Here is a 20018-nt window from a genome sequence, read left to right on the forward strand (position 1 = left end):
GCCCCCACTTGCCGGGTGCAGGATGGTGCCCAGGATGTTCTGGTTGTGGCAGCTCTCCAGCACGATCTGCACGTCCCTCTGCAGCAGCCGCGACTCCGTGAAAAACTTTGCCTCGGCCGCAAACGGCTCGGGGACCTCCGGGGCGTCCGCCTCCCGCTTGAACGTGGGGCACTGCGGCACAGGGACACGGTCAGGGCACGGGCGGGCTCCCACAGCACGAGCTGGGCCCCAAAAAACTCGGCAAGGGGGAGAGCATCACCCACAGAGATGGGATCACGGCACTGCGGGGCACCGTGGCACGGAGCCGTGCCGCGAGACCGCGCACGGAGCTTGGCCGGCCCCAAAAACCCCATGCCCCAGAGTCAGGAGGCTCTAAAGGGGTCTGATGTCTGCTCCAGCCCATCCTCCCTGCTGAGGCACCTTGGGCAGTCCCTGCTTGCTCAGGAAATTGGGCTTAAAAAGGGTGCTCACAGAGGGCTGACGGGGCAGGAGCTGGCAGAGCTGCCAGGGACGGACGGGTCCCGGCAGCAGCGGGGCCATGGGGAGGACACAGCAGCTCCACGGGCACCCCATGGGGCCTCTCCCCGTGCTGGCTCCCCAGGAAAAGTGGAGAGGAGCCACGAGCACAAGACTCAGCACAAGGCTGGGCTCAGCATCCCAGAAGTGGAGGAGGAAAACCCCAAGTGCCTCGAGGAGATGTGACCGGGGATGTGTGCACAGCGAAGCTCCGCGGCCGCTCCGTGCTGACGCAGCCCTTTACCCGCCCCAGCAAACATTGCCAGGAGCAAACCAGGGCACGGAAACAAACTCCCAGCGCAGTCCTGCTGAGGATGGCAAGGAAAATGGCAAGGTTCAAACAGAAAGGGGAAAAAAATAAAAAAATAAAATAAAAAATTACTCGTGCTGCAGCAAAGGGCGCGCCCAGAGCGCACGGAGCAGCAGCCCCCAGCACCGGGGGGCACAGGGATGTCCCCAGCTGCCCCCAAAACCCCCCACCATGCAGTCACACAGGGGCTGAGCCCTCCTGGTGGGACGGGGCCTTTCCTCCCCCAGCTGCCTGGGACCCTCCCAGGGCATCCCCCACCATGGAGCTGGTGCCTGCTGACCCCAAGTGTCCCCATCCCGCAGTGACGGCCCCACAACGGTGCGCGCACCCCAGGGGCTGTGCCAAGCACGGTGCCAAGGGACACCCGATGGCTCTGGGAGCAGAGGGTGTGGGTGAGGCCCCTCGGAGGCCAGATCCAGTGCCAAGAGCACGGAGGTGACAGCGAGCACGATGAGCAGGCAGGGGACAGCGGCCAAACCTCACCTTGATCCCCGAGAGCATGACGGTGACCAGGTAGTAGTCCGGGAGCAGGAGGGCTCTCACCACGCTGCCATCCCGGACGTGCTCTATGATGGCTGCAGGACGAGAGCAGAGGTTGGTGCTGGCCACGGAGGGGCTCAGCAGGAGCTGCAGAGCCAGGGCTGCCCCCCTCCCTCCCCATGGCCATGCGCTGCTGCATGGCCGTGCTCTTAAAAAGCCAAGAAGAGCATCACAGCAGCGTGCAGTGCCACGTGTGCAGCTTTGGGGACAGGCTGGTCCCAAAAGCCACTTACAGGCCAGCCACAAAACCCCAGAGCAGGCAGGGAGACGCAGCCCCAGCCACCACCACGTCCCCGTGTCCCCACGGCCACCAGCTCACCGTTGACCGGCTTCTGGTGCATGGAGTCCACGAAGTGCCGGGGGTTCTCGATGGTGTACTTGAGGTCCCGGATGGTGTGGGAGCCCGTGCCCTCGCTCCACATCCCCTTCTTGGCACTCTTGGCCTGCTCCTCCAGCTCTGCCAGCCTGCTCTGCTCAGGGCTGCAAGGAGGGGGGACAGAAACCAGGTCAGGGCAGTGCCACGGCGCTCAGCGGGCACGGGGACAAGCAGGCAGGTCCTGCACATTTTATCCATGGGGACATCCATCTCTCAGGTGCTTTTCTGGATGCTTTAGCACTCTGAGCACTCAGGTCTAGGGAGGGCACAGCCTGGGTGAGCAATGGTTTATGCTGCTGCCAGCAGCGCTCCGTAAATCGAAGCCTCTCCAGCACCCAGGTGGCCGAATACAGCCCAGCTTTAACAGGACAGCGAAGGTGTGAGCTGCACGAGGCTGGTTTTGTGCACCGTGATGGGAAGGTGACCGCTTGGGAAGGTCGGGGCACGGGTCCTGACCCTGCAGGTCCTGACCCTGCGGCAGGGCAGCAGCAGCCCCGGCCACCAGCACCAGGTTTGGGAGCGAGGGCCGTGGAGCTGAGGCTGTGCCAGGGGCTCACCGGGGGCACAGACAGCCCGGGGCGAGCAGCAGGAGGCTTCCAAAGCCAGGAGGCAGCAGCAGGCATCTCTCCACGCCGAGGGGACCGAGTCCCCGATGAAGGAGAGCGCTGCCAAGCGCCGTCACACTTGGCTAAACACACCCCGGGATATTTTGGGTTCATCATTCTTCGGCTCAGCTGAGGGCAAAGCTGCAACCTGAGGAATCCCGAGCTCTGTGCAGAAGCTGAGCAGCCCCGCGGACCAGGAGCCCCCAGGTAAATGAGCCTGGCTTTAAATACCTGCATCCCACGGGGGCACAGCAGCTCCCCGGCACCCCTGGGGCTCACCCAGCACCTCCAGCAGCCTCCTCTGCCTGCACCTGGTAAGCTGAGGATGGACGGAGGCTCCTGGTGCACCCGTTAATTAACACATCCTTTGAATTAGGAGAGCAGCAACAAGCCCCAGGCAGGGTTTAATTGCAGGAAGCTGGGTCCTGTGGGGACAGAGGCACACCAGCAGATCCGCACAGACCAGGGCAGCCACACGTCCTGCACCCCAGCCTTGCAGCAGGCGGCTGCTGGAGCAGAGGGGACAAAGCCCAGAGAGCCCGAGGCCACCAGAAGGTCCCCATGGCCAAGGTCCCTTGGCACAAGCACCACAACCCTGAGCACAGCACGACAGCACCCAGCCTGCGCCGTGATCTCCTCCCATGCCATCGCTGCCCCAGCTCCTCGGGGGTGTCCCCGTGCCACTGCCTGCCCTGGGGTGGGCAGCAAACACCTCCTGCCTCAGGGGGTTTGGGCTAGGGTAGCTGTGGGGCCATGGCACTGAAGGGTCTTGTCCCTGGGGGATGCAAGGAGCAGCCTGGGGTCCAAAGAGCTGGGCTGCCCCCAACTTGTGGTGCTGTTTGCTTCCCAGGGTCCCCCCGTGTGCCATGAACAGACCCAAAGCCACAAACAAGGCACAGCAGCACGGGGCACCTCCTGGGCACAGGGCAGGGGCCACGCTGAAGGTTGGTGCCTGCATCTGTGGTGGAGGAGCTGAGCTCCTGCCTGGTCTGCGCCCCGGTGCCAGGCACGCAGGGGAGCCCCAGCCCTGATGTCCCTGTGGTGTCCCTGCACGGTGACAGCTTCCTCCGGCTGTCACAGCACCACGGCCACAGGCTGCAAGTGACCCAAAGCAGGAACACCAGCGGGGAGCCAGCCCCATGCTCACCTTCATCACCATCACCTTCACCACGGGTGCCAGAGGTGGGAGCCCACAGCACCGGAGCAGGAGCTGGCTCCAGCGATCCTCGTGCATCCCATGCACATGGTTGTGCCTTGCAAGACCCCTGCGAGGGGGCTGCTTGGCTACACTCGCTCTCCCACCAGCATGGGGCACGTCCCTGATGTCCTGCACAGCCCCGTGCCACCTCCCGGGGCCAGGCTCACCACGCAGGTCACAGCAGAGCCCTTGGTGCACCCAGCACGGGGGGACGCAGGGTGCCCATGGCTCACCCCGACCATGCTACAGCTGAGCCTTAATTCCTGTGGGTCACGCAGACCCTACAAGCCCAGGCAGGGGCCACGAAGGCGTTAGGGGGTGGCTGGGCACAGGGACAGGGACCGTGTCCCCGGACAGACAGGGAGCAGGACCCAACAGCGCTCGGGGCTCCTGCAGCGGGGAGCCCGGGCACAAAGCACCCCGTCCTTGCCCTTGGCAGCGCACGCTGTTTACTCGGTGTACCTGTTTACAGGCTGTGCGACTGAAAACACTGCATGGAAAGCACCCAAGTGTGCCAGGAACAGTTTTAGGAAGCGACACGGGCGAGCTTCCAGCCCAGCAGGCACAGGATGGAAATAGCGTCCCGCCGGTATTTATAGCGCCGGCGCAGCAACCGCTCACGGCCCTATAACGGCCCCCGCGGGGCTGCCGGCACGGTGGGCACGGCCAGGCTTCTCCCAGCACCAAGCTGGGACCCCTCTGGGACCACCAATTCCCAGCAGGGCCGGGATAAAGCCACGGCTCCGAGGCTCAGCCCCGTGCACCCAGCACGGGCGCCCTGCTGCCGGGAACCAACGGCGGAGCCCCGCGGTGCGGAGCCGCTTCCCGGGGCTGGAGGCACGGCCACGTACGTACTTGTTGGCTCGGATCCCTTCCCGGCGGGAGGCCAGTCCTTCTGCCACCAGGGACTCGGCGATGTTCTCTCCGCTCGTGTCTGTGGGAAGAGGAGAGGGGTCAGTGGTGGCACGCGGCGGGCGCACGGCACCACGCGGAGCCCGGCACCGGGGTGATTTCGCTGAGCGGGGAGGGAAAAGGGGGGCCAGGCCACGAGGCAGGCTCTGAGCATGGTCTGGGCTCTGTGACAGGCAGCACAGGCTGCCATCGGGGTCTGGAGGCACCCAACCCCACGGTATTTGGGTGGGCTGTGAGACCACCCCCAGCACCACGCGGGGAGGGAGCCCCCGGTGCCTCCGTGTGGGCTCACGGAGATCAGAGCCTCGAGGACAGACCCCAGCCCATCCGCACACCCTAATAACCACGCCGCCCCGCAGCACAACCCGTGGCTGCCTTGCACCAAGTGCCCTGCAGCAGCTCCTCCATGCCCCAAAACCCACGCACGGCGCAGAGCTCCCCTGGGACAGCACCTCCCAGGGGCAGGGGGCCCCCAGCTGGTGCCCAGCCCCGCATCCAGGCGGGTTTGGAGACCCCCAGGAGGAGACCCAGCCAGGAGCCGACCCGATGATCCTCGGGGGTCCCTTCCAACGTGGGATGTTCAATCCTGTGACCCCCCCAGCTCCCCTGCACACCCTTCCTGAGCACAGGGGGCTGCAGCTTTGCTCTCCCCCACCCCAAGCCTACACAAACAGCAGCCCCAACCCCCTCACATTGGAGATTACCCCCCTGCACTTCACCCAGCACTTCCACCTTCCCCGAGCCTTTGGGGAAAGCTCCGTGTGCCCACAAATGACCCCAGGGAGATGCGCTCCGGGACCCCCAGCAGTGTCCCACCTCGACGCCCCCCGTCCCGGGGCACAGCGACCCCCCCCCAGCACCGCTGCCGAGGCATCTGCTGCAGCGCTTCCATATTAATTGCATTTAAACCTTGACAAACTCCATCAGGAAACATTTTATGCTTCATTTCTCACCGCAGCGGCGTGACAGGCTGGGATTTAACAATGAGGACGACACCTACACGGGAGGCTCAGCATTAAAAAAAAAAAAATCCTTCAAGTGGCAGACAACGAGGCTGCAGGTGACTGAAACAAGAGCGCTTCGACTGATCGCGGTGTCACCCGACAACAACCAGGAGTTATTTGTTGCAGGGAACACGACCACATCCAGCCTTTGGTGCTGAGCCGGGTGTCCCACGCGGAGGGGCTGGCTGCGCACACCTCCCCGATGGGAAGCAGCAGCTCTCCGAAGGATGCTCGCCCTGCACGCACATCCCCAGGGGCTCCTGGTGCTCTCCAGCCACAGGCAGCCCTCAGCAGGCTCAGGAACAACTCAATATGGACCCAGGTACCTGTGCTTTGGGCTCACCTGGCAGCGTTTGGGCACCGGGGACGCCCTCCCCAAATGCGCCTCCTTCGCACCGCCCCGGTGCTGGGGTCTCCCCACGCTGCGAGGAGCCAGGGCTGGAGCCTGCTGCACCCCGAGCACCTCGGAGAGCCTCCTGCCCTGTCCTGGGGCACGCGAGCACCCACCCGGCAGCCCCATGGCACACATCAAGGGATGAGCTGCGCCCTGGGAGCCACCCCACGTGGAGCAACTCGTCCCCGCTTCCTGGGAGCTCAGGGTTCAACCAGGAGCCGACCCAGCAGCGTACAGGGCAGCAGGATGCCAGCACCCCCCTGTCCCCAAGCAGCCTTCTCCCTGCCCCTCTCACCAGAGCCCAGAGCCGAATGGGGCCCAAAAACTCCTCCACAAGCTCGGGCTGGGACTCGGCACTGCAGCGAGTGCTCAAACCAGAGGCTTAGAGGCAACAGTCCAACGACAAGATCCCTGCAAGCATCTGGAGGTGGCTGGCCCCATTACGGGTCCCCCTGCCCCACTGAGGGACCCAGGACACCGTGTTCCCTCTGGGATGGCTCAGCAGCACCATCGCGAGCTCTTCCCACTCCTGCTCCCCACTTTGTGTTTTCCTTCTCCACCCCTCAGTGCTCAGGTCCCGGCGCTGCCCACCAGGACGTGCAGCTTGCCCAGCCCAGCCCCAGGGGACCAAACCAGACGTGAAGCCCACCCATGCTAGCAGCGGGTCAAACACCCAAAAAAAAGGCTCTTTGACCCAAATTGCTTATAGCCTGAGCCGGGGAAAGCTCTGCCTGCAGGTACTGCGCACGGCTCGGGGTTGGTGGCTGGGCTCCAGGCGCTCTGCTGCCTGCTCGGGGATGCAGGGAAGCGGGCAGGTAGGTGGGCTCCTTCCAGGTGACTGCTGTCAGCCAGAGGCGAGCGTGAGATTTATAATAACAAGAGATTTATAATGACAAAATGCTCAGCAGATGGAAGTCCCTGGGGATTTGCCCAGCGCCACGACCCAGGCGTGCCCGCAGCGGCACCACCAGAGAGGGGGGAACCCCCCACAGCTCCACAGGCAGCTGGGACGGCCTCTGGCCATCACCCCCTGCTGAAAATTGGGTGACAAAAACTGCCACCGACCACCTCATCCCACCCACCACCTCATCCCACCCACCCTCCTCGGACAGCACCCCAGCCGCGAGCCCTGCGCGCCCCCGCGCCCCCCCGGCGCTCACCTTTGCCCAGGTACACCATGCCGTACTCGCGGCCCTGCGGGGTCTTGTACTCCACGGTGAAGCACACCTCCTTCCCGATCAGCTTCTTCCGCAGGAACTCCCGGGCTGGGAACCCCCAGGGCTGGAAGGAAAGGAAGGAGAGCAGCGGGCATCAGCTCCCCTGCGGGGCACCCGGGGCTGGCACACGGTGCCGAGCCCATGGAGAGGGTGCAGAGCTGGCACAGCTCATCTGTGGCTGTGCCCAGCATGTCCCTGTGTCCCCATCCCTCTGTCCCTGTCCCTCCATCCCCATCTCTCCATCCCCATCCCTTCATCCTTCCTGCACCGGAGGCACGAGCGCGACTCACGGCAGCGCCAGGGCGAGCTCAGCCCCACTCCACCGCAGCAGCGGGTGGGTGGAGAAAGTGGTCCGGAGGAGAGAACATGACGTGCTAATAAACAATTAGCAAAACTGACAGGCGTAATTTTTTAAAAGAGTGACATTTAACGGCTGAAGCAGTGTTTAGAAGACAAACTCCCCAGGGAGAGCAATTAGCTGAGCGCTCTGCGCCACCCCCGGGGCTGGGAGGATGGGTGGCCCCAGGCTCAGCTCTCTGCTACCCAACCCTGCTTCTTCCATGCTCTGCGCCAAGCCAGCGGCACGGGCAGCCCCTGCTGCACCCCAAAATGCAGCATCACCCCTAAGTCCTGTCCCCACGCCTTCAGAGGAGCTGCCAGTGCCAGCACTGCCTGCGACCAGGTCCCCTGAGTCCCCGCTCAGCCCCAGCCGGAGCTCACCAAGCCCCACGCGAGGCTGAAGCCTGATCCCGATCCCCGCTCTGATTAACGCTCCTCCACCCACAGCTAATGAGGTGCCTGCTCCAGAGACGCAGAGGATGCAGGGCCCTCGTGCAGACCCCTTCTCTTGGAGCCCTGAGGCTGAAGATCAGTGAGGAAGATTTCCACAGGGCGTAAAGCGAAGCTCTTCGCACCGCATCCACCCAAAGCGCGCCGGGAGGAGAGATCTGAGCAAAACCCATGGGTCTCCAGGGCGTGAATTCACCCCCAGCAGCTCCCCCTGCTCCAGCTCCTCCCCGACCACGAGCGAGAGACCCCAGCACCACGTCCCCAGGTCCCCACGTCCCCGGGGAGCACCCACCTCGTCCGGGGTGTCCTTGGCGTCCGGCTGCCCGGCGGCGGCGCGGCGCGCGAGGCTGCCGGCACGGATGTTGCTGAGGTTGATCTGCCGCTCAGGAGGGGGCCCGCCACGGGGCTGCCCACGGACGATGATGGCACAACCCGAGAGCACCTGCGGGGAGGCATAGGGTGAGCGGGGACCCCCACGAGATGCCCGGACCCCCAGCCACGCACCTAGCCGAGCCCACACCATTGCGCACGGCAGCTACAAGAACGCGTCCTGGGCACGCTGAACATCCCAGCCCCCCCTCAACACCCAGCATCACCACTCCTGGGGCAGTTTCAGCTTGGCAGGTAATGGGAAGGACGCAGGAGATGGGATTTTGAGTCCTAACCCTGGTCATGTCCCCCTGGGGGGCTGTTTCTGGCCAGAGCTCGGAGCCAGGAGCACCACGCGCGCTCGCTGTGCTCCCATCCTGTCCCATCCGTCCCTCCAGGCTCCAGCAGCCCCATTGCATCCCGCTGCCACCTGGGAGCATTGGGGAGGGCACAGGGGCAGCAGGGCACGGCTCTGCCTCCTCCAGGGTGCTGGGCACAGCAGAGGCACCCACGGGATGTGCTGGGGGACCCTGCTTGGCACCGGACCTGTCCCACTGCTGGAGGTGGCAACCCACTTCTCTTGGTCACACCCTGGCCCCAGCAGGGCCCCCCCAGCCGGGTTTGGAGACCCCCCCAGCCCCTGTTCCCAGTGCCAGGTCCCAGCCCCATCCTCGTGCAGCTCCCTGGGGGTTCGAAGGTTGTAGGGGACCCCCCCCAGAACGAGCAGCCCCAGCTCCCGCAGCCTCCCCTCGCAGCAGGGGGGGGCTCCAGGTCCTGCAGCACCCCGGGGACCCTGTGCTGGGCTCCCCCCAGCCTGCCCAGTCCCCTCTCATACTGGGGGGCACACACGGGGCCCAGTTCCCCGTGCGCTGCTTTGCCCAGCACAGCCCCAGGACGTTCACCTCTCACACGGCAACGGCTCGGGGACCCCCACCGGGACCCCCAGCACCAACCCCTCGTGCACACCACGAGCTGCTGGACCCCGTGCTGCCGACCACCACCCCCGGGGCCGTTCAGCCACCCTCTGACCCCCCTCACTGCCCAGCCCCGTGCAGGCACAACCTTCCCAGGTGGCCACCCTCGGCCCCAAGCCGTGATTTTTGGAAGAGGTCCCAGGACCCTCTCCAAAACCTGGACCCAAACCGCACCTCTCCCTGCGACAGTCACCAGCACCATCCTGCCCAGCAAAAATAAATTAAAAAAAACAAGGTTTTTTTTTTTTTTTAACAGCTCTGTCTGCACATGGCCACGAGCTGCCCGTTCACCGGTGGTGGCCCCGCTCCGTGCCAACCCGGGCACGTGCCGGGGATCCCCGTGCTCCCGGTTTCAGCCCGCAGGCAGCCCCGGGGTTGGGTTTCAGCAGGCGCTGGCTCCCTGCCCGCCTGCAGCCCTCGTCCGGCCGCTCCAGGGCTCGGAGGTTTCATCGGGGTAATTAACCCTGGGCTTTAATTTATAGGGTGCAGGGAAGGAGCCGGGCGCTGTAACCGTTCGGTCCCGTTACCGTCACCCCGGGGTTTGGGGCGGGGACGGGTTTTTGGCCACCCGGTGCACCCCCTGGCACCTTCACGGGGCAGGAGGGGCTCGGAAATTCTGCAGAAACGGGGAAATGGTGAGAAAGGGACGGGCACCACGGGACGGGGAGCAGCGGTGGCAACGGGGACGGGGCCACCCCATGTCCCGGTGCCCACGTGTGGCGCCCGTCCCGGCCCCGCTGCCCCCACGTGCGCACGTCCCATGGGTGGCAGGAGGCCAGGAGGAACCGGGCGCTTTTTGGGGGGGTCCCCGGTGCCCCCCAGGAACCGGGCGGTGCCACCGGGACCTGGCAGCACCCCCCGAGCAGCCGGACCCTCGGGGCAGCCCCCGGCCCGTGCCCCCAGCCCACGTTCCCCGGTTTCCCCCGGGCTCTGCACGGAGCCCCCCGGCCCGGTGCGACCCCTGCCCAGCCTCGGTGGACGGGGGGGGGCTCCGGGGCTGTCCCGGCACCGTCCCCAGGCCGACTTCCAACCCCCCCCCGGCGGGTTTCGGTTCCGGGCCACGCCGCACCGGAGGGGGGGGAGCAACCGGGGCCCGGCTCCGGGGCTGGGCAGCGTCCCCGAGCCCCGTCCGGTACAACCGGGGGGCGAGCGCCGCGACCCCACAGCCCACCCCCTAACCCCAAAACCGGGGGTCACGGCGGGGGATGGGGCAGCACGGAGCGGCCCCCCCGGTGCCGGTACCCCCGGGAGCAGGTCCCGGTAAGGGGGGGGGAACCGGGACCAAGCCCCAACCCCTCCCTAGTCCCGGTTCACAACCGGAGAGCACCGGAGGGGGATGAACCGGGGGGGCCCGGGAAGCACCGGGGGGGCACCGGGGGGGCCCGGTGCCGGTGCCGGTCCCGGTGCCGGTTCCCGGCCCTTACCATCTTGACGATGCCGCGCTGCACGGTGAGGGGGGGCGCGGGGCCGCCCTGCCCGGGGGCCGCCCCGGAGGCCATGGCGGGGGCGCGGCGGCGGCGGCGGCAGCGGCGGGAGCGCGGCGGAGGGAGCGCGGAAGGGAGCCGCGGGGCGGGGCCAAGGGGGCGGGGCCTCTTTCGCGCCGCCGCGCCCGCCCCGCGCCCGCCCCGCGCCGCCGCCGCGCGCCGGCCAATGGGAGGCGCGCCCCGCCGCAAGCCCCGCCCCGCCCCGCCGCGCGCCGGCCAATGGCGGGAGAGCGGAGCCGGCGCGCCGGGCCGAGAGGTTGCCGCGCGGGTGACGTCACCGCGAGGCCCCGCCCCTCCGGCCCCGCCCCTCCCGAGCCCCGCGGAGGAGGGCGGGACTTCCGGGGCACGCGGCGCCAGGGACACGTCGGCAAAGGGGGGCCCCGCGCTCCCACGTGGCCTCCGCCGCGCCGGGGGCGGGGCTTCTGCGGGACACGCCCCCTCGCCGTGACGTCACCGCCGCGCCCCGGCTGCGCGCCGGCGGGACGGGACCGGGACGGGGGGAGACGGGGGAGGGGCGGGGGGAGGGGTTCGGGACCCCCGGGGGGGCTCGGGACCGGCGGGGGCGTCCCCGTGGTGCCCCCCCCGCTCCGCACCCCCACCTCCGGGGGTCCCGGTGCGGGGGGAGCCGCCGGTGCCAGCCCCCCCGGGACCCCCCGGAGCCCCCCCGAGCCCCCCCCAGCCCCCCCGGGACCCCTCGGACCCCCCCCGGGACCCCCCCAACCCCCCGCCCCCATCCGCCGCCTCCCGGTTTTGGGGGGGGGGTCGGGGAACGGGACCCCCGGAGCCCCCCCCCACCGGCGGTGCGCACCGGGGGCACCGGGGCCGTGCAGGGGGGGCCCTGCCCGGTGGCCTCGTCCCCCCCCTTCCCCGGTCCTGAGCCCCGGGGGGGCTGCGGTGCTCCGGGCGCTGCCCCCAGCCCCAGCCGGGCTGGAGCCGTTCGGGGGTGGCTGGAAATCGGCGTCCCCGTGCTCGTGGTGGGCGCACCGAGCCCCCGGGGCACCTGGAGGTGCGCTGTGTGCATCGCTCCCAGGGCACGCACGGGTCCTGGGCACACAGAGACCCCAGGGCATGCACAGATCCCAGAGCACACAGAGATCCCAAATCATGCAGAGACCCCAGGTCATGCACAAACCCCAGCTCACACACAGACCCCAGGGCACACACAGGTCCCAGGGCACGCAGAGATCCCAGATCATGCACAGACCCCAGGGCATGCAGCGATCCCAGGGCATGCACAGATCCCAGATCACACACAGACCCCAGGGCACATGCAGGTCCCAGGGCATGCACAGATCCCGGGGCGCACACAGACCCCAAATCACAGACCCGAGGGCACGCACAGACCCCAGATTCCACACAGACCCCAGGGCACGCAGCAATCCCAGGGCACAGACCCCAGGACACACAGTGATCCCAGGGCACGCACAGACCCCAATCACAGACCCCAATCATGCACAGACCCCAACCACACACAGACCCCCGTCACACACAGACCCCAATCACACACAGACCCCAATCACACACAGACCCCAACCACACACAGACCCCAATCACACACAGACCCCAATCACAGACCCCAACCACACAGACCCCAATCACACACAGACCCCAACCACACACAAACCCCAATCACACAGACCCCAATCACACAGACCCCAATCACACACAGCCCCCAATCACTCACAGCCCCGTGCAGCCCCCAGCACCGACCCATCCCAACCCGCCCCACACCCCAGCCGCTCCCCAAACCCCAAGAGCGGGCACAGCACGGCAAGGTCCCCACGGGGCACCACGCACGCTGCGCCCTCGGGACAGACCAGCCCCTGCCGGTGTCCTCCAGCCGCCCCGGGTGGCGTTTGGCAGCCTGGCTGCTCCCAACGGGGGGGCTCATCCCCTTCCCGGTGGTCCCGGTGCCCGGTGCTGTGCCCTGCCCGAAATTTCGGGTCCCTGGGGCAGGCTGGTGCCCCGCCGCAGGGTGCCCGCCCATCCCTGCCCTCGGCGGGGTTTAATTTCCTCGCTCCCGTCCCGTTTGGCGGTGATGGATGGGTGTGTTTGTTTTCTCCCCCTTTTTCCTTTTTAATATTTCGTGCCGTGATTCACGAGCGCCAGGATGAGCGATGGCGTGTGAAGGGCAGGAAATCATCCCCCTGCCCGCCAGCCCGGCACGGCCGCTCCCGTACTGGGATTTATGGTGTGCCTGCGGCCAGCCTCCCCATGCTGCCTTCCCAGAGCCCCGTCCCACAGTCCCAAACCCCTTCCACAGCCACAAGCCCCATCCCACAGCCTGAAGCCCCTTCCCACAGCCCCAAGCCTGGTCCCACAGCCCCGAGCCCCTTCCCACAGCCCCTAAACCCCATCTTAGTCCCAAGCCCCATCCCACAGCCTTGAGCCCCATCCCACAGCTCCAAGCCCCGTCCCACAGCCCCAATCCCTGTCCCACAGCCTGGAGCCCCATTCCACAACCTGGAACCCCATCCCATAGCCCTAAGTCCCATCCCACAGCTCCAAGCCCAGTCCCACAGCCCTGAGCCCCATCCCAGTCCCAAGCTCCATCCCACAGCCTCAGGCCCCATCCCACAGCCCCAAGCCTGGTCCCACAGCCCTGAGCCCTGTCCCACAGCCCCAAGCTCCATCCCACCGCCCCAAGCCCTGTCCCAAGCCCAGACCCACAGCCCGGAGCCCCGTCCCACAGCCCCAAGCCCTGTCCCACAACCCCAAGCCCTGTCCCAGTCCTGAGCCCCATCCCACAGCCCCAGTCCCTGTCCCACAGCCCCGACCTCCATCCCATAGCCCCAAGCCTTGTCCCACAGCCCTGAGCCCCATCCCACAGCCCCGAGCCCTGTCCCAGTCCCAAACCCCATCCCACAGCCCCAAGCCCCATCCCACAGCCTGGAGCCCCATCCCACAGCCCCGATCCCAGTCCCACAGCCGAGTCCCCTGGCACAACCCCACACCAGCCCCCACTGCAGCTCCCCCCAGCCCCAGGGCTGCCAGTTTCAGCCCGAATCTTTAATAATCGCTTTTTTTTGACTGAAGAAAGAAAGTCGGGGTGTAGGTGGGAGCCCTTTGATGAAATAGGTTCCCTCAGCTGCTGACTCACCCGGGCTTTTAACTCCGAAGTGCGCTCCCCGTAGGAGAAAATCACTTTCCTTGCAGCCACCCCCCCTATGAGGAGTGGGAGCCACCCCCTTGGGAGAGCCCCAAAAAGCCCCGAGCAGCCCCCGCAGGCAGAGGAGCCCCAAGGAGGAAGGGACTGGCTTGTGGGGGCACGGAGCTGACCCCCCTCCGCCGTGCGCACCCCAGCTGAGCCCCCCGTGCCCAAAAGGATGGGGACGGTGCGGCCGTGTGGGGCTGGGGGCACGGGGCAGGAGCTCCCCACGAAGCCCCCGGGGGTTGCAGCCACCTCGGTGAGGTGTGAGGGGGTGTGAAACGCACCCACGGGACGAGGCATGGCCCCGTGGAGGAGGAGGAGGAGGAGGCGAAGGCTGCCCTGCTCTCGGCTCCACGGGGGTGTCCGTGCCCCCGGCGGTGCCGCAGGACCCCGCGCTGCACCAGGACCACCCTGAATCCTGAACCCTGAGCTCGGTCCTGTTGAAATGCTGCCAAAAAAAAGGGCCAAGCCGTGGTGTCGAGGCTGGAGAACCAGAGCCAGGGGACAGGGAAAGCCACCGCTGGATGCCCAAACTCCTGAACACCCTGCTCTCCTTTCTGCAGGGCAGGTAAGGAAATCCCAGAAGTGCTCCAAGAGCCAGCCCCCATCTCACCACCCCATGCGCAGCCCCCAAACAGCTCCAGGACCTCCCCGCACCCATGGGTGCAGGCAGGCGGGGACAACACCTGAACCCCTCTGAGCAGAGGGAGGCAGAAACGCTCTGCCCCCTGCCCCCTGCCCCTGCTCCCTGCTCGGGGGGACTGGGAGATGGAGCCTGAAAAAGCTCCGGGCACCAGCTGGGACCGTCAGGGAGCTTCTGGCTGCAAAAAACCTCTGGCCAGGATCGTTTCTGACCCAGCTCCTGGTGCCATGGAGCTGCTGATGGCATCACCTGGATAAATGAACGTGAGCTGTGCTTGTACTCTCCTCTCAGGAGGCAGGGGGAAGAGGGGCAGCTGCCCCCAGCCCCCCAGTTTGGCATCGCTGGTGCCCAGGGAGCCAACACCAGTGCGCGCCTGGCACGAGGGGGCCGGGATCCGGGGCTGCTCCCCGCTCCAGCTCGTTAGTGCTGACGATCATCACGCCCTGGTGGGGAAGCTACACATCACCGTGGGCAGAGGCTGGATCCCAGAGGAGGAAAAACCCTTCTGGGCATCTCCAGGGGGATGGAGGAGCGGTCTCTGGGAGGGGAAGAGGCCCCCAGCACCCACCAGCACGGCACGAGCTGCTCCGCTCAGCTCAGGCTCTCAAAGCCCGTGGGGACAATGGGGACAGCTCCACAGCACCCAGCCACCCGCTGAAGCCTGGGGCTGATCACAGCGAGGGGTTAATTAAGGCTCAGCAGAGCTCACTCACGTCTGCCCTCAGAGCTCAGGGCTGGGGGTGACCCCCGGGGGCTCCCCCCTTCCCCAGCCACCCCCCGGCCCGTGGTGGTCCCCGGCCGCCCCGCTCCCAGGTCCCCCTGTCCTGTCCTGTCCCTGTGCCACGGGGACACCGCTGGCACCAGGAGATGCCACCAGCCCAAGGCGTTGCTCGGGAATTCCGTGGGGCTCTCAACCTGCCTGTCGGGGGCTCTGCTCGTTTTGCTTAACGAGCGGTTTTTAATTAAACTGTCCTGCTGCACTAAGTCAAACGCCCTGCAGACATCCAATCACCCTATATCAACGCAGGTGCCGTTAGCAGCCAGACCCACGAGGCACCTAAACAAGGAGCTGAGGACAAGGACGGATCCCTCGTGCACCAACAGCACCCCGCTGCTGAGCGGGTCCCAGACAGCATCCCAGCTCCTTCCCTGGGCTTTGCCCTCTCCCTGGGACTTCCTACACCAACATCCACAGCCCCCCACACCCTGGAAGTCCCCCGTTGGTGCCAGTGGTGGCGGGGGGCACCTGGCTGCTTGTGGGGGCTCTCGGGGGGTAGCAGAGCCAGGCACTGACTTGCTCCAGCCCTGGGTACCCGAGGCTGGGAACCAAACCTCCCCGCAGCTCCCTGCCCTGCCGGAGGGGCATGGCTGTGAGGAAGCTGAGATTACACCTCCTCCTCTTCCTCCCCCTGATATCCTTGCTGGAGCTGCCCCCAGTGGCATCCGAGCCAGGGCTGTGTGGGCTCCCTGCCCTCCGGTCCCTGCAGTGCCAGGGGGAGGGAGAAGGGAGCAGATCTGGAGAGCCCCATGGGGTGGGGGGATGCCCCAGGGCCCCCAGCCCCGAGGGATGGGCGCTGCCCCAGCGGCAGAAGGCTCACATCCACATTCAGCTCCGTGCCAGGGGTCAGGATGTCCCAAAAGAGACAAAGGGATGGGTGCACCCGGCTCCTCCTGCCCTGCTCGCAGCCCCGTGCCCCATCCACCTCTGGGCATCGTCACAAACCCACAGCCGTGCTGCACAAAACTCTGCTCTGGGACCTCAAAACCTCAAAAGCTGCAGCTGGAACTGGCCAGTTATCAGGAGAGCATCTCCCCATGGCAAAGCAGAGTTTTCCTGGGGTCAGGAACCTAACTTGCTGATATTTTTTATGTGTGTTCAGATCCATTCCTTCCTGCTGGGCCCCCTCGGGCTGCCCAGCCACCCAGCACGATGCCAGGAAAGACATTTTCAGGGCCAGCTGCGGGGATGCCACAAAGGCTCCGCACGGGATTTTGGAGGCTGCAGCTGCACTTCTTACAGCTGATTTCCTTCTGTCCATCCACCCTTCCTTCCAGCACATCCCACCTTTGTCTTGCCTTGCCTTGCTTTGCCTTTCCTTCCCAATCCTTCCCTCTTCTGCACGAAGGGGAATGGCTCACCCTAAATACCTGCCACGTGTTTATGAGGGGCAGGGAGCTCCCCGGGTGTGCAGGGAGCCTCACCATGCTCATGCCATGCTCTCACCGAGCTCACACCATGCTCACGCCAAGCTCACCTGTGGTGAGAAGCAGCAGCGAATCCCCCCAGTTCCCCTCTCTCCCCCCCCAGCCCCTCAGCACCTCTCAGCCCTGCACACAGACCCTGGGCAGCCCCCGCACACCCAGGGAGGGACACATGGAGGGACCCAGGGAGGGGGACACTCGGTGCCCACCAGCCACCATGCGCAGGGACTGGGGGCAGGCGATCAGCCAGCAGCATCCCAGGCTACTGGGCTGCCAGCTGCTGGAATCCCAGGCAGCACGGCATCCCTGTCCCTCCACAAGGAAGGACAGCACCCTCATCCTTTCCCTGGGATGCACAGCACCCCCACCAGGCAGCTCCCTGGCTTCCAGTGCTCAGAACCCCGGCTCCTCCACAGCCAGAGCACCGCCTGCACCAGGACTGGAGCATCTCCCCCGTGGTGCTGGTCTGCCAGGGAAGGACGTGGAACACAAGAGAATCGTGGCTGTGCTGGGGCAGGGGAGGGAGGAGCTGCAGACACCACCTCTGAGCCCCCTCCAGCAGCACCAGTAAACCCTCTCCATCCCCAGGAGCTCCCTGCCCACCTCTTAGGGGTAAATTTGTGAAAGTGGATCTGAAGCGGAGATCCTGGGATTGATGTTCACGGCCAGGCTGAAGCGAGCTGTGTTCGGCTTTGAAATGAAGTACTGGGTTGGAGAAACAGTAATTATGCCATGATGATAAACAGCAGCGCCTGTGACACGGCCAAGTTCACCAGAAATAGCAATCCATCATCCCAGCGCACAGTGGAAGTTGTTAAGGTGCAAAAACCCTCCCTGGCTTTCTGGGCTGGGTTCTGAGGCACGCTGCAGTGCTGGGTATTTGCAAGGCACGGTCTGAGCTCCAAGCACAGCAGGAGAAGCAGAGACCTGCGCGGTCCTGGAGCACAGGGTGTGGAGACCCCAACCCAGGACCACACACTTCTCAGGTGACGGTGGCACAGGAGGTGCAGGCTCAGGGCCAGGGGAACACCAGAGAGGACAGGGAGCGAGGTGCCAGCACCCAGCGCTGCTTCTGGGGGGACTGCAGGCTGCCCCGCTGCGTGCCCCCCACTCTGTGACTGCCAGGACTGCCCTCCTGTCAGCACCTGCCTGGCACCATCCCACTGTGCCCTGTCCCTGCCCCAAAACTCTCCCAGTGTGCTGCACACCAGAGCTGCCGTGCTTCTGGCCATGAAGGAAATGTCTGCAAAAAGCTCTTCCCTGAGACACAGAGGCAGATGGACAGGAGACACACAAGCACAAACTGCAGGCAGCACGGCAGGGCCTGGAGGATGTCTCCACTTCTCCAACTCCCTCTCTGTCTCTCCATCTCTCCTTCTCTCCATCTGCCTACCTGTCCACCTCTCCATCTCTTCACTTCTCCATCTCTCATGTTTTTCTCCATCTCTCCCTGTATCCACATCTCCACATCTCCATGTCTCCACATCTCTGACTATTTCACCATCTGTCCATGTCTCCATCCCATCATCTTTCCATCTCTCCACCTCTCCATCTCTCCACCTCTCCACCTCTCCACCTCTCCACCTTTCCATCTCTCCACCTCACCACCTCTCTACCTCTCCATTTCTTCACCTCTCCACCTCTCCATTTCTCCACCTCACCACCTCTCCATCTCTGCACCTCTCCACCTCTCTTTCCCTCGCCTCCCCTCGCCACTCCGGACGTCTCCTCCCCTCCGTGCCCGCCCTCGCCCCGTCCCCGCCGCTGTTCACGCTCCCGCCGCTGCGCCCAGGACGCACGGCCCGGCGCCCCGCGCTCCCGCTTTCCCCAGCCCTGCCCCGGCCTGGAGGGCTCCGAGGGCCGCCCCGAGCTGGGGGGGGACCCTCCGGGCTCCATCCGCCGCCGGGGGAGCGGCGGGCACCGCTCGCCTCCGCCGCGCCGGCCCGTGCCCCGCGCCGCACCCCCGGTAGCCGCCTGCGCGCTCGGCCCCCGGTGCGCGCAGCCCGGGGACGCGCCCCGCCGCTCCCGGCCCGGCTCGACCCCGCGTCGCCGAGGCCCCCGCGGCTCCCCGCCGCCTCCCGCCCGCAGCCGCCGCCCGGTTCGGCACGGCCCGGCGCGGGGCGCAGCGGCGAGGCCCGGGGCGGCGGCGGCGGCCGCTTGGAGAGGCCGCGCCGTGCGCCCTGCCCGGTGCGCGGCGGCGGCGGCCGCGGCACGGCGGGGGGCCGGGGCGGCGGGGTGCCGCCGGGGACCGGAGGCGGCCGGCGCCGGGGGGGAGCGGCGGGGCCATCCCGGAGCCGCCGGGGCCCCCGCGCCCCGCCGCGCCCCGCGCCGCGCTCCCCGGCGGCGCGTTACGCACGGGGCTCCCCCGGTCCCGCGGCTCCGCCGGGGCTCCCCGGTGCCCGGAGCGGAGCGGGAGGCCCGGACCCGGGTGCCAGCGCTCCCCGAGCCGCTCGGCCCCGGCTCCGGCTCCCGCGGGCGGCCAGGGGGAGAGGGGGACCGGGGCTCCCCGGGGCCGTCGGGGGGGCTGCGCCGCGGCTCCCCGGGGGCTGGGTCCGGGCCCGGGCCCGTGCCCCGGAGGGCTGTGGTTAATGTGTAATTCGGAGCATATGGCATTTTCAAAGGCGGCCTCTCGTGCGGGGAGAGTGGGGGCCGGGAGCGGGGTGCTAATAATGGCCAATTACTCCCGGGGCTGGGCGAAGAGGGCCGCGTCGCAGGGCTCCTCGCTTGCTAATATTTGCTCTTCAAATATTTTACTTGAAAGGTTTACAACGTGTTTTTATCTGCGGCCCGGGCGAGGGGGGCCATCTGTGCCGGGCCTCGGGCTGCACACCGGGGCAGTCCCCGCAGTGCCCATCCACCCCGGGCCGCCTTCTATTTGTTCAACGCAGGAAAAAAAACTATATCTACGTAATAAAACAGAATCTGGCCTCGATTTATGATTGAATCCGAAGCACTCTACCATATGGCAGGTGTGTCTGCAACACAGCCTGTCCCTGTTTGCTTTGCGGGGGACGCGGGAGCGCAGCCCCCGGGGCTCGCGGGGCACCGGCCGGGCTCCGGGGAGGCTCCGCCGGGGGCTGCGGGGATGCTCGGGGCGGGATGCGGCGGGGCACCTGCTGTCCGCCGCCCGCTGGTGCTGAAATACCGGCGGCACCACCGGCACCGGCCCCGCTGCCCGGCTCGGGGGGCTCCGCCGGGGCTCGGGGCCGGCCGCGTGGGCTGGGCGCGGCTGCTCGGTCCCCATCGGGGCCGCCCCTTCCTCCCCTTCCTCCTCTTCCTCCTGCCCCGTGACATCACGGCCCCGCTCCCTCTCGAGCAGCCCCGCACGGCAGCA

At 66.8% G+C, this 20018-nt stretch overlaps 1 protein-coding gene across 2 annotated transcripts in view; it reads right to left on the reverse strand.

Moving 5' to 3' along the window:
* SND1 (staphylococcal nuclease and tudor domain containing 1) overlaps positions 1–10788 on the reverse strand; it is a 280994-nt gene extending 270206 nt beyond the window's left edge. For both annotated transcript variants that reach the window (XM_084504489.1, XM_084504488.1), the window contains exons 1-7: positions 10629–10788; positions 8154–8303; positions 7016–7136; positions 4401–4479; positions 1686–1846; positions 1310–1401; positions 13–171 (exon numbers count right to left, since the gene is read on the reverse strand). In XM_084504489.1, the coding sequence (XP_084360615.1) occupies positions 13–171; positions 1310–1401; positions 1686–1846; positions 4401–4479; positions 7016–7136; positions 8154–8303; positions 10629–10703 (837 nt within the window). In that variant the 5' untranslated portion in view covers positions 10704–10788. The remainder of the gene's footprint in view (positions 1–12; positions 172–1309; positions 1402–1685; positions 1847–4400; positions 4480–7015; positions 7137–8153; positions 8304–10628) is intronic.
* Positions 10789–20018: the final 9230 nt, after the last annotated feature.

The sequence above is a fragment of the Aythya ferina genome (genome assembly GCF_964211825.1).
Source record: "Aythya ferina genome assembly, chromosome: 1".
NCBI lineage: Eukaryota > Metazoa > Chordata > Aves > Anseriformes > Anatidae > Aythya > Aythya ferina.